General features: G+C 34.2%; 1 protein-coding gene across 9 annotated transcripts in view; it reads left to right on the top strand.

Annotated features, from left to right (window-relative positions):
- CCDC141 (coiled-coil domain containing 141) overlaps positions 1-13,370 on the top strand; it is a 53,959-nt gene that overhangs the window by 916 nt on the left and 39,673 nt on the right. For 8 of the 9 annotated variants that reach the window (XR_006179593.1, XR_006179592.1, XM_042874525.1 and 5 more), the window contains exons 2-7: positions 850-996; positions 7,016-7,207; positions 8,881-8,989; positions 9,200-9,453; positions 11,546-11,665; positions 12,023-12,217. Coding sequence is in view for 7 of the 9 variants with exons in the window: in XM_042874525.1 (XP_042730459.1) it covers positions 850-996; positions 7,016-7,207; positions 8,881-8,989; positions 9,200-9,453; positions 11,546-11,665; positions 12,023-12,217 (1,017 nt within the window). In the remaining 2 variants the exon portion in view is untranslated. The remainder of the gene's footprint in view (positions 1-849; positions 997-7,015; positions 7,208-8,880; positions 8,990-9,199; positions 9,454-11,545; positions 11,666-12,022; positions 12,218-13,370) is intronic. The other variant, XM_042874522.1, reaches the window with a different exon arrangement.

Genomic DNA, 13,370 nt, shown 5'->3' with positions numbered 1-13,370 from the left:
ATGCAGAATAAAGTGATAATGTGCCAAGGATGTCACCGAGTAAGAGCGATTATTCAGGATGGGATTACTTCGTTGTGGCGGTGTCCTCTGCTCTTACGCTTCCAAGGAATCGCCATCTGCTGCCACAAGACAGTAGTCTTGCTACAAAGATGCTGAAGTTTATTGTAAAATGTTCGTTTTTCCCTTCCTGCTTGTAGGCTCCTTGTGTCCTATAGCCCCCACTGACATCACTGCTTTGTTCCTTGTCGCCATCCTCTCTAACCTGCATTTCCCTGCAGCTCAGCAGGGAAAGCGTTGTGCTTTGGGATGCTGTCGTGCATCCTTTCTATCTACATCCTCCAGGACAGCATAAGAGTTGGCTGTTTGGGTTCCTGTTCCAACAGCTATTAATTGCTCCCATAGCTTTTTTGTGCAATCTCTTCATATGCTCAGCACAAATTATGTTAGATCTGTGTGTCAGAAATAAAACTTGGGATTACAGTTACTGCATCTGCAGAAAAATATTTGTTCCTCCTTCCTCCATGAATTTTCTTAACTATTTATGCAGTCTTCAGCTGAAATGGGAGATGAGTTGGATAACCATTTTTGGTTCATTGTGATAGTCTTAATTTTTGTAGGCAAAACCAAAGTCCCAGCAGGGTGGGTGAGTCTAGAGCATTTTGGTACCTGCTTCAAATTAAGTCAGGTTTGTATTCTAACCTCTGTGTCTTCATTCTACGCTGAATATATGACTGTGGGTTGCTATTATCCTATGACCACAGAAAGTATGTGTGAACTGAGAGTCTATGTAAGTAAAGAAAAGGAAAGAAAGGTTTTTTTTTTTTTTTTTTTTTTTTTTTTTTTCCGAAGCCTGTAATGGTTTACTTATTGCAGTGTGGAAAATGGGTGAAACTTCAGCTGGCTGAATCAACACCAAATTTATTAGAAATTGGCAGCAATCAAGATGAAACAAAAAAACTGCTACAAGATCATGAACTCCTCCTCACTAAACTTAAGGTAAGATCTGATAAAGCAACACAATTATATGAAGTCATTATAGGTGTGTGGGTCTGCTGTTGTGATGTTTCTTAGTTAACTCCACACAGAAAACATAGCTTTGTGTTTGTCAGTGTAACAGATCAAATTTAAGCCTATACACTGAAAAAATATGCTTAGTGACAACTGATTTTGTGAAAACTGCAACAAAGATATGGTATTTTCCACTTCGTTGTCAAGTGAAAAATTCCTACAGTCTTCAATAAGTGCTGAATGCAATGAACTATCACACTTTTTATTTATTCTCCAATGGTATGAAAAGTTTGATTAGGATGTAATAACTGTAAACACAACCAAGCATTTTGGAAGTGTGAACAAGAAATTTGAGGTATGTTTACATTGAATGTTAATTGAAGTAAGCTGTAGTAAAAATGAAACTGCAGCATTGGCTGTTACTTGTCTTGAAATAAGATTTTAGCTGATTAACAAGTTAAAGTCAAATTATAGCACTTCAGAGAGCAGAATTTGGATGTAATAACATATTTACATGGATAAGTTTAATACTGTATGTAGAGAATATAATCTAATATAGTACATATTATGAAATTTGTATGACATGGAGAAAAACAGTACCACGGAAGAAAATACAGGAAAAAACAAACAAACAAACAAAATTGCCACTAGATAACACAGAGGGTGATTCCACTGTATTTACTTGTGCAAATGCCTGATCTTTATTGCCATCTAACAATGGTATGCTTGGAACCAGTACTTGCATTTGGAATTAATTTTTTAATAGTCTAAAAAGGATAAAGATGAAGCTAAACTCTTGTGCTCCAGTCTAACTACCCCCCCTACAGTTCTGTGGAGTAAGTAAGAAATATCTTATTAGAGTAGCTTACTTCTAAAAATGAAAGTATTCATCATAGAATCATAGAATGGCCTGGGTTGAAAAGGACCACAATGATCACCTAGTTTCAACCCCCCTGCTATGTGCAGGGTCACCAACCACCAGACCAGGCTGCCCAGAGTCACATCCAGTCTGGCCTTGAATGCCTCCGGGGATGGGGCATCCACAACCTTCTTGGGCAACCTGTTCCAGTGTGTCACCATCCTCTGTGTGGAAAAACTTCCTCCTAAAATTCCAAGTAGTAAGCGTCTTGTATCTAATGTTATCTTAATGATGATTGTTTCTATGATTAACTCTTGATGAGTAGGAAAAGCTGCCTCATTGCTTATCATCTGCCTGTAATGTTTCAAAATATTAGGAATTTACAATGTAGCAAGGGAAAAAAAAATTTCTACTGTACTTCATTAAAAGGGAGAGAGGATGTAATATTTACAAATTGATTTTTTTTTTTTTTTTGAGCTGCAAATAGTTCACAAGACAAAACAATAGTTAAGAAGTGATTGTCTTAGATCCTCAAGGCATAATTGCAACTGTTGTGGAATTTTTCAGTCACCAGAGCAAAGTAAAACACTGCCACAGCTTTGAATATTTGGTGGTGGTGTTTGTTTGTCTGGTGTGTTTTTTTTTTTAATTTCCCTTCCATTGTAGTATTAAAAAAAAAAAAAAACCAAACAAAAAAACAAACAAAAAAAACAAAAAAAAAAAAAAAGAAAAGAAAAAAAAAAAGAAAAAAAAGCAGAACAAAGTAAATGTTTCCTGATAGTCAGATACTGATTCTGGATACCCAGAATTTGCCTTGCTTGCTAGGTCAATCTGATTTAAAACTGAGTTTATGCACAGGACAGGGAAAAGCTCATGGACTAGCAATGATTTGTAAGTAAAACCAGTTCTATTTAATCAGAGATCTATGATTAATACAAAACAATTTTTGAGTCAATTCTCAAGTACTTATGGACATAGAGAAGATAATTTCTGGGATATTGAACCTTGCTGTCAAGTAAAAATATATTGTCTTTATTCCATGTTATATAGGAAGATCATCTTGGTTGTGGTATTTTATTTTTTAACTTAATTAGCCTCATTTCACTATATGTTTCATAATTCACAAATAAGTTACGAATTATTTTTCAGCTTTGTGAGTTGAAGTTCTGCAGATGTAAGGAAGGACGAAATTTGGCACAGTGACCTGTAATCAGTTTATAGTACTTCTGGTGCTAAAGGAAAAGGAACGTAATCCAACTCACAGTTCCAGAGATCTATTATTGATTCAGCAGTGTTAATGTGTGTCTAACAAAAAAAACCACCCCAAATACCCACATAAACAAAAATAGAAACAGAAAACCGCTGGTGAATAAACAGTTTGACACACAGGTTTACAGGTGGTACTTTAAAGTATATTCAGAGCAGACCTGATGAATTAGTAAGTTTTAAAATATTTATTTTCTGCTTTTGATGATTGAAATGATTGTGATTAAAAAATGATACTTGTATTTCCCTAGGACCTAAGGGGGGGAAAAAAAGCGTCTCCAAAATAATTTTCTTTGATAGGAAATACTCTGTTTTACTCTCTACTGCTTTCAAGTTCCTTTTAATTTGGGAGCAGGGAACTCTACTTAAATTGAAAAGCAGAATAAAACTTTTCAAAAAGTCCTCATTTCAAATGTTTATGGGTTGAGAGAGATTTCACTTATATGTGCGGTTTTGATTTCTTTTGTAGTGGAAATTATTCTTTCTTTTTGTCAAATTGATGTGCACAACAGGAGTTTAAATTATTTAGCAACAGTGATTTAAGCAGCAAAATATTGTTTAGTTGCTTAGTTTTATTCAAGGATATTTAATTGAACAGGAAAGTTTGTATATACTTGACACTTCCTTTAGGTGAATTTGTGGGCTTGTTTTCCTTTGGAGATTAATGTTGTACCTGCTAAAGAAGGGTAGGTTCCTCTATAACCATTAATTCATTTCACAAGTATAGATGCTGCTGTCACTGATGCATTTGTTGTGAAATGAAATAAGATGTCACTTTTGTGCAAGGTTAAGAATAAACGTAAATGTTCTCAGGTTTGGAATAGGAGCCCTTTCTCTTTGCAACTTGACCCTTCAGTATTGTCGGTCTCCATAATTCTGTAGTTTCCAGCAGAATCTCTATCTGGAAATCAGATGCAGTCTCCAAATACTAGTGCTTTCTGGGCCATTAAGAAGTATGTGTGCATACTTTGCTATGTTTTTGGTTATGATGATAAAATCCTCACTAAGGTAAACAGCAGCATTCTTGCTTTGTCTCCAGAGTTCTGTTTTTTATCATGGAATTTTCTGTGGAAGGAGCCCTCCAAAGCAGAAATAAATCCAAGCTTCATCTTAAAACAAAAGTTGTTATTAATTTGGCTCATTTACCTGAGGAGTCCTGCTAATTAATTTGTTTACTTTGATTTATAGAACATAAATTCCCAAACAATCATTCATATGCTAATATCTGTGGGAAACAATTCAAAAAAATTATGTTCTTCAATGAGCAAGGATATAAAGGGTATGGGGGTTTAGTTCTTTTTTAATGTAATTATTTGAGATCTTTCAGTTAGAGTAAAAATAGACTCATTATGGTTATCTTCAATAAATTTGTTATGGAATAAATTATTCATTAAAGTAATCTGCAGTATTTACATACAATTATTAAGCTGCTAGGCTGTGTAATTAGCTGCAAAGTTCAATTGTTTTTTATCATATGACAGGTGTTATTTTGCAAGTGGTTAAAAACAACAACAACAACAAAAAACAAAAACGAAAAAACAGGGTGGAGAAGTTAGTATTCAATAAACACTTTTTCTGTTCTTTTTTCAATCTTAGTTTTTTGAGATGCAAACCAGTAAGGAAGTTTAGGAATAATGAGATCAGTGCTACCTACCAAATTCTGACTGTATCTTTGTTTTTATTTTACTAATCTTCTACCATGATGTTTCTTTTGTTCTCCAACAAATGCTTGTTTAGCAAAGGGGAGAGGACTGAAATAGGACAGGGATTTAAAAATCTGTTTATATGCTCTGTTATTTTCTTTGCCCTATTGCCCTCTTTGACCTTTAAGCATCCCTAAGTCTGTCAAAACATTTTTCTTTTTCAACAGTATCCTGGGAAACAAACCAAACTTACTTTAAATCTATGGGCAAGATTAATGCAACATAGTATGTAGTACTTAACACTTAAGCTTTGTCTTATTCTTCAGGTTGAACAAAGAGCAAAGGCTCAGATTCTGAGATTTTGTATGTATTTAATACAATCCAGCATTATGTGGGCAGCCCAATTTTATAGCTTTGACAGCATGATAGTAATTGCTAAACAATGATGCAAACCAATGAAGGGAAAAGCAATGAAGACTTCACAGAATTGGCCTGAAGACTGCAGTGAAAGATTATTTTTCATTTAAAAATCTTATGAGCTTAGTTCCTTAACTGACCAATATCATTGCTTTGATACTGGTTTTTATATTTTATTTAATGATACCAATCACAAAGTCTGTCATTTAAAAATTATAGTGAGTCAGAGCTGTTGTTTGTTATTTCTAATATAATCATTTCTGTGACTGGGGGGAAAAAACTTTAGTTTACATCATCAGATTTTTTTCTCTTGAGTTAAAGGTAACTGCAGTACTTTGGAGTAGACTTGGAAGGCCAACTGCTTTTCCTGGTCTGACACTTTGGTGTAATGGAAATTTAAAGCAGATGCTATCAATAGTTACATTAGCATGGCAGCATCCATCATTTCAAAAATATATGATTTCCATTAAAATATAATAGAGGTAGCATTCAGGGGACTTGATCTTTTATAGTATAAGGTAATCAGGGCAGAGATTCAACAGAACAAAAAGATCTACATTCATTGGAGTAGAAAGCATTAAATCCTATTTCTGGTATGCTGAAAATGAAGTGTGTGGTTTGTGTTTTTTTTTTTTTTTTTTAGAGCACTGGATTTTGATTGGGTTTATCACCAACAATAAGTGTACATTCATGCTGCTGCAAATAATGGCTTTTCCATATAATTCAGATTGAGATGAGTTTGTTTTATGCCTCTTTTGCCATTTATTTTTGCCTGATATATTTCATATATCAGGCTTCAGTAAGGCCAAGAAAAATCCCACTTTTTTCCTCAGCTGTGTGTAAAGATAATTTGAAGCAATTTCATTTAATTTCTATCAGTGAAGAAATAAAAATCCCTTAGTTTATTATTACTATACTAGCAGTACTGCTTTTTGAGGGAACTGAGGAGTCTCTTCAAGCTAAGAATTTGAACTGCCAGAAGAATTTCAAGCTTTCCAGTTTCTTAGTCTGTAATAGCCTTTGTCATGAGAGTGATTTATCATGGGTTTGAACTTGTCTAATGTAGATTTATTTCTTCATTACATATTTATCTGATAACATCTGTAAGAACAGCAGATATACTTTATGTTTGTGTCTATGATGATCTGAGGCAGGAGGGAAAGAAAGAGCATGCAACAAACATCATCAATTTTACTGACATTGAAGATTTTAATGTAAGCTGAAACTGGCCTAGCAGTTATCTTTGTCACGATGGCATTATTAAAGGGAATGAAACAAAAGAATTATTGTCTTGACAATAGAATATTTACTATTTGGTGTCCAGCTTTGGCAGTGCAGCAAGCTCTACTTGAGACATTGCCTGTAAATTGTTTGTTTTGGAAAATACATCAGTGTGTTTAAACTACACTTTTTCTGGATAATATTAAAATAATCAGAGACTGAAAAACTTCTAAAGCTTTGAACTTTTTTCCCTATGATGTCAAGAATACGATGGCGTATGAAAGATCATCCAGATCTGCATTTCTTCTGCTTTCAGGAAGATCTATGTTCAAACAGATGTAAAAGACATTGAATCTAAATTTTCAGAGATAGAATGGTAACCTTAACACTTCCTTTTACATGAAATTTCCTGAAACTGTTGTCTCTGAAATGCAGGAGAAATTCAGAAACTGGCAGTGAAGCTGCAGTCACAAGGAGCTAGAAATAAAGCACGCAAGTAAGAGACTTGTGGGTAATTTCAGATCCATTGGAAAGGTATCCTGATATCAGCTCAATGTTTTGGGTTCATTTTATGGGTTTCTTATTTTTTTTTTCATCTCAGGCTTTGGAAGATCAGGTGTGGAACCTGCTGCATGAAGCAGACAAGGCTGCTGAGGAGAATAAGGAGAAGAGTCAGGTGTATGATGCCATGGCAGAGACGCTTGGGGATGCATGGGATGCCCTTGTAATTATGTTAAAGAAGAGACAGGCTCTTCTGGAACTTACTACAATGTTCTTTGAAAATGCTCTGGAGGTTTGTATTTAAATCAAATGATCTTAATTGGAATCCTCCCACATATTATAATCTCTTTTCACTGTATTTCTACTCTGTTATACTTGATATAGATGGTTATTGCATTCCTAGAAATTGAACTGCTTAAGAAAACTATATTATCTTGATCCATCTTTCTTTTTTTTTTCCTTCTTAGATTAGGATGAAATGGATCAAAAGTACGTAGGCTTTAACAGTAATCATAATCATGATGTTTCCAAATTTGTACTTGACAGAAAAAAGACAGTGGAAAACATAACTGGACAAAAACCTAAAACATGTAATTCAGTAGCTGTGTTCCAGTGTTTCTTTCATTCGTTATGTTTCAAATTTTTCTAAATTAAAAGAGCTAAATTCTCAGACGTTTGTTAATGTTTAGTAATGATTAGACACTGAAGGTTTTATACTGTAACATGCATACAGTTACTGTAATTATGCTTGCAAATTAAACATCAGTGTAACCTTGCAGACCTTTACTCAAGACTTATCTGTCCAGCTATCTATGTGGAGTCAGATTTCAAAACGTTTTCCCCCATTCTTTTTTTGTGGCTTTTATCCTAACTCATCTATATACAAGGAGCTAAAGCAGAGTTACTGTGTTGCTCCTTGCCTTCAGTTATCTCCACATTTCTGAAACTTAAATAGTTTAATAAATCCTTCTGATAGTTTTTCTTTTTAACAACGGCTAAAGGCCATATATTAAATTAAAGAAGCAAATATTCTATTTCTGTCTGTCTTAAGAACTCCAAGAGAAAATCTGTAAGAATCAACAATTGGCTTACTAATTGTTGTGTCCTGGCTATATCTAATTATACAAAGAGATAGCTGGTAGCATATGTAGCTCTGTAAAATTCTGTATCAGCAGAGATCAACTTGGTGCGCACTAAATCCCTGAGGGGATGATTGAAATGTCCCTGTAACAGCCTTATATCACTAAAGGAAAATATAGCAGCTGGAGCATGGTATGGATCCATACCCATTATATTTAGATCAAAGGAAGAAATGTAATATTGATTTAAATAGGAATTGTTCAAATTTCTTATGGGGAGGTTTTTCTTTAAATGACAACCTGTGATAATGGAAATCTTTGTTTACACTGTGATGGAACACAAACATTATTTCAAGGGTACTCTTTAATGAAAAATAAGAAGTAAAATCCCAAATGCTGATGCCAGATGGATTTCTTTTATAGCATACAGATCAAGAGAGGAAAATCTGGAAAATTAAAAGTGGTAGGGAAAGCAGAGGGCTTATTTTTAATTTTCCTTATTTTCATTGTGGGTTTCAACATTTATTACACTGAAATACAAATATGAACTCTGTTTTCTTCACTGTTGAAAAGGAGCAGTACAAATTGATAAGGATTGTCTGAGATGCAGAATATGTGTCTAGACTCTGAGGTACTCATACAAAGTGGCAGACTGTAGTTTCAGAGTACGACAGATGAATTTTGGGTTCTCTCAATCAGTGAGAACTCCAATAGAAAGAGCACTGAGAATCTGTAGCTATCAGTCAGTGATAATGTGCTTTTCCCGAGAACATGCAATGAATTTGCCCTACAAAAGAGATTAAATTCTTGGGAAAAGGATTATGATCTAGTTCTATGAAAGACAATTTTACTGTACTTCCTGCCACGCTTTGTTTTTCTAATGCAGTTTGCTGTTAAAATTGACCAAGTTGAAGATTTTGTGAAAAATGCTCAAGAATTTGACGACATTGACAATTTAAAAGAACTCCTTCTGCAACAGGAGCATCATACAAAAGGTACAGTGTTTTCTTGACAGGGAGTGATTGTGCTGATTCTTTCAAGCATAATTTTGCTTCCTTCATGTATTTTTTTTATCCCTTAGTGTATTTTTTATCTTGGGCAAAATATTTTTAAATATTGAGATTCAATAATATTGACTAAATTTACAAATTATATGGTGTTCTTGAGTTGTTTTTTCTTCAACTTATCAATTTCTATTCCTACAGAGCTCTTGGAAAAATCACTTGCTCTTTTGAACAAAAGCCATGAGCTAACTGAATTCATCGAAGAATTCAAACGTGAGGGACCAAATGCAAATCCTGAGCTGATTCAGGGAGCCCAGAGCAGCTGCTTGAAAATTGACAACCTCCTTGAACTGCTACAAGACAGACGAAGGCAACTGGACAGATCTCTTAAACACCAGCGTCGAGGTCTGGAGCAGGTTCTACAGATTTGTCTATGGCATCAACAAGAGAACCAGGTAAGGTGCATCAAAGTAAGGCGAATCACAATAACAATAAAATAACAATTCCATGCACTTGTTTTACAATAGACTATTACAGAAAGGGAGCTTTATTTATTGATCTAGTATATCAAAGCCATTTTTGTTTGAGTTTCCAAGTTTTGAATATTTGTCTTTATTTGTCCAAATTTGGGTATGGTTGAAAAATACTATGCAATGAGTTTTCCTTGTGGATGTTTCTTTTTCCTGCTAGGTAGGTATAGAAACTTAACTGCTGGCAAGCTTTTTCTGATCAAAAGAGAAGAACCTGACAGTTAACCACCTGTTAGATCCTGTGTGCATCCAGGCTGAGGATAATATTCACTAGAAGAGACAAATTCAAATGGGTTTAATAGACTTACTGAAATATAATATTTAGCCTTTGCATGGAGTCAAGCCTGGTGTAATGTCTGTATTGTGGGCAAATAATATATTCATTTTTAAATATAAACTCTGGCAAATTAACTTTTAAAGACTTTATGCAAAATTTATCCCTCTGGTCTTCAAGATGTTACATGTATATTTGAGGGCTGGCAGAAAATCAAAGCCTCTTAGTGGTTTGAAATGTATTTTAGTCTCTCTATTTGAAGAATTGATGTCAAATGATGCTACGTATGTAAAAACAGCATAGTGAATTCACATTATCATTAATGAGACTTCCCAGGATACAAAGAAAGTAAGAGTACTGGAGATGAGCTTTGCTGTATAGGATATGAGTGGATTTTTGCTCTTTGTACTGCTTCTGTTTTTCAATGCATAATTACCTCTGGATAATGCAGAAGTCTGCATTAAAAAAAAACAAAAAACAAAAAAAAAAACCACCAACAACAAAAAATACCCAGACAGATATAAAGATCCCTACATGCTACCTGCTTCTAAAAATGCTGCACCTTGCTTTAATCTCTAGTTGGAATGTGATAATATTATAAGCGTGATTGTAACATTTCTTTATCAGTAATTTTAATATAGGAGCATGTAATTATTTTTCTTTTAAAGAAGGGTGTCTGACTTTTCTCTCTGAAATTATCAGCAGCCTATTTTCTGATAATCTCTAGTAGTAATGGAGATCAGAGACAGGTTGAGCTGTTTTGTGCATAATTGATTAACTTTGGAAGACTTACGAATGTAATTTTTCTCTATCTACCCAATCATGCACGTATGAGAAAACTGAAACTAATCTTGGTCCCTAGTAGCATCAAGGGCAGAGGTAAGAACTGAGTAAAAATCAGATGACAGGTGAGTATACTCACACTGGTTATCCAGACAGGTTTATAGAAGACAAACTGTTGGTGTCACAAAACTTTTATTTTTATTAAAGGCAGTTTAACTGACTGAAAAAGCAAGCATTGTAGTCCAGTGAATTAAAGTGTGTCATCACGTCTTACTGAAGTAAATGCAGGGAATTTTTCCCTTGTAATCTTTCAATAGCAAATTAATGTTTATGACCTTAATCGCTTACAAATATTTCTATATACTGGGATATAGAAAGGTTCTGTTGTTTTTTTTTGCTTCAAAGCATGTTTGTTATTAAAAATGGAAGTTTTAACAACTGATAATGATTATGTTCAAATGTGGAAGTGCACATATGAGAGGAGAAATCCTCAGCAGTAGATAACGCACCAACACTAATGGATATTATTTATCTAAATGTGTCCTACATCTGCTCATGGTGCACTTTGTTGACTTTTTCTAATAGCTGTACACATTGTAGTGTTGCAATAGCTAAAATGAAAGCACAGAGTTTAGCTTGTACAGTTTGTAGGAAAATGTGAATGTGGTCCTTTAATGCATTAAAATGTTGTCTGAAGTTCCTCCATGAATATATTTTTTGTCCCTGTTTTGTTACATATATTTCAGTAGGTGTTTATTTTTGTCATGACCCTTTAATTCCGCTTTCATTAACATTAAGGTAATACAAAGGTAATGATTTGGGTAAAGGCATAAACATTAGAAATGAAAGGAATGTAAATTAGGACTTTTTTGTAGGTGAAATCTTGTACGTATCCTAAAGAGTGGATGGACACTTCTCTGATCTTTCACTGGCTGATAATCCTTTGTATTATTTATTTAGGTAACATCCTGGTACAAGAAAAACATCAGAGATTATCTTCAAAAGGAAAACCTGGGCTCGTCGTTATTGGAAAATGAAGAGTTACTTCAAAAGCATAAAGAAATGGAAGTCAAAGTGAAAGTAAGACATAAGATAATTGATTAGTGAATTAAGTTTAAAAAAGAATAGGAAATCATGAACCCAAGCATTAACTGTGTAAGTACGTACACAGTATGTGTACATAGGATGAATACATCTATATGCCTGAGATAGTGACTCCTCCTGCCTGTGAAACTTTGTGAAGGAATGTGAGATGCCACTACTGATACCTGTGCTGAAACAATTTGCTGAGAAATTTGTCCTGGAAGAAATAACTTCAGAAGGTTATACGTTTCACGCCTGTAAATGCAATATATGTTTTCCAGTATTTATAAGACTATTGTGAAGGTGTATTGCTTTCCTTTGTGCAGTTGATTAAAATTGAACTTTTCTTACTAGGAATGGAACTTCACTGTGGAACAACTAGAAGCTGAAGCGCTTAAGATCTTGCTTTCAGAAGACTACGCAGAAAAAGAGCATTTAAATATTTCAAATCAGAAGATCCATCTGTTAAGAGGAGAAGTATGTTGCCATATGGAAGAGAGGAAAGCCTTGTTACAAGAGGCCAATGACTTTTTTAATGCAGCTGATAAGGTAGGTAAAAAGCTAAGCCTGTAGTACTGTGATCCTACAAATATCAGTGTGCTCTTCTGGACTGATAGATTTGTGGTTTTACAAAACAATTTAGAATGGAAAATGACCTCTAATTTAAAACCATACATAAAATGTTAAATCTCTTTTTTTACAATAAGCCTATCCTTCACAAGTATGTTCATCTGGTAGTATTAGTAATGCAAATTGTTTTCCAATGTTTTCTTGTTAGAAACTCTTTTAACTGATTTTCTATTTTATGATAACTAAAGAGCAAGTGGTCTTGTGTAATTTTTAAAGCACATTTATTAGATCATTTATTGGAAGCTTTATAGAGCAGATCATTTTTAGGGGAAACTCCAACAACAAATATATTTATTTATTACACGCGTTGAGAAAATAAGACTTTGCCTCTGCTAATTTTTGCTTTGAGCACCAGGTGGGGCTGTAAGCATTGCTCTCAACTTGAGATAACGTTCCTTCAGATTTAAACAACATGGGAACAGTATTTAGGATAGAAATTTTTTTACAGATCTTTGAAGTGAGACATATCTTTTACTCCAATAAATCTGATCTTTTTTGATCTCATTTACAATGAGGAAACTGAGATGTGTTAACAAACTTGTTGGTGACAGTGATCTCCCTCTAGTGTAGATAAGGAGCTACATACATGAATTTTTCTATTGTGTGAAAAGAAAGGCAGATTCTATTTTAGACTGCAGGCCTGTGCTTGGCAGGTGAACCTATCTGAAATAACACTAACTCCTGTGCGTCTGCTCAGCGCACCATTATGTGTGTAAGAACAAATAAAACAAGACCTTCTCCCCTTGTGCATTGAAAGTGAATTACTACAGATCGTAACAGAGGCGTTTTCGATTGTTCTAAGAGCATACCTTGAAACTTGTGGCACTTCTTACATGTAAAGGGCACAGTATTAGTTGTTTTGCACTAACTTGAAAATGTGTTTTATATTTTGTATCTCTTGTTGATTAATTTTAAAACATGGAGAAAAACAAAAACACACACACTACTTCTCAGGTAGCTTAAAAGCATAATACTTGTTTTTGTTTGTGTTTTTATGTTATGGTGTGCATTTGCCTTCATTTGGCCAGCTCCTTAGCTCTTTTCTGATATTCTACACTCCTTGGTAGTCCTT

The sequence above is a fragment of the Lagopus leucura genome, unplaced genomic scaffold (genome assembly GCF_019238085.1).
Source record: "Lagopus leucura isolate 7727_CA_CO unplaced genomic scaffold, USGS_WTPT01 Super-Scaffold_100012, whole genome shotgun sequence".
Lineage (NCBI taxonomy): Eukaryota > Metazoa > Chordata > Aves > Galliformes > Phasianidae > Lagopus > Lagopus leucura.
The sequence above is the reverse complement of the archived record's forward strand: the minus strand, read 5'-3'. Positions and strand labels throughout refer to the sequence as shown.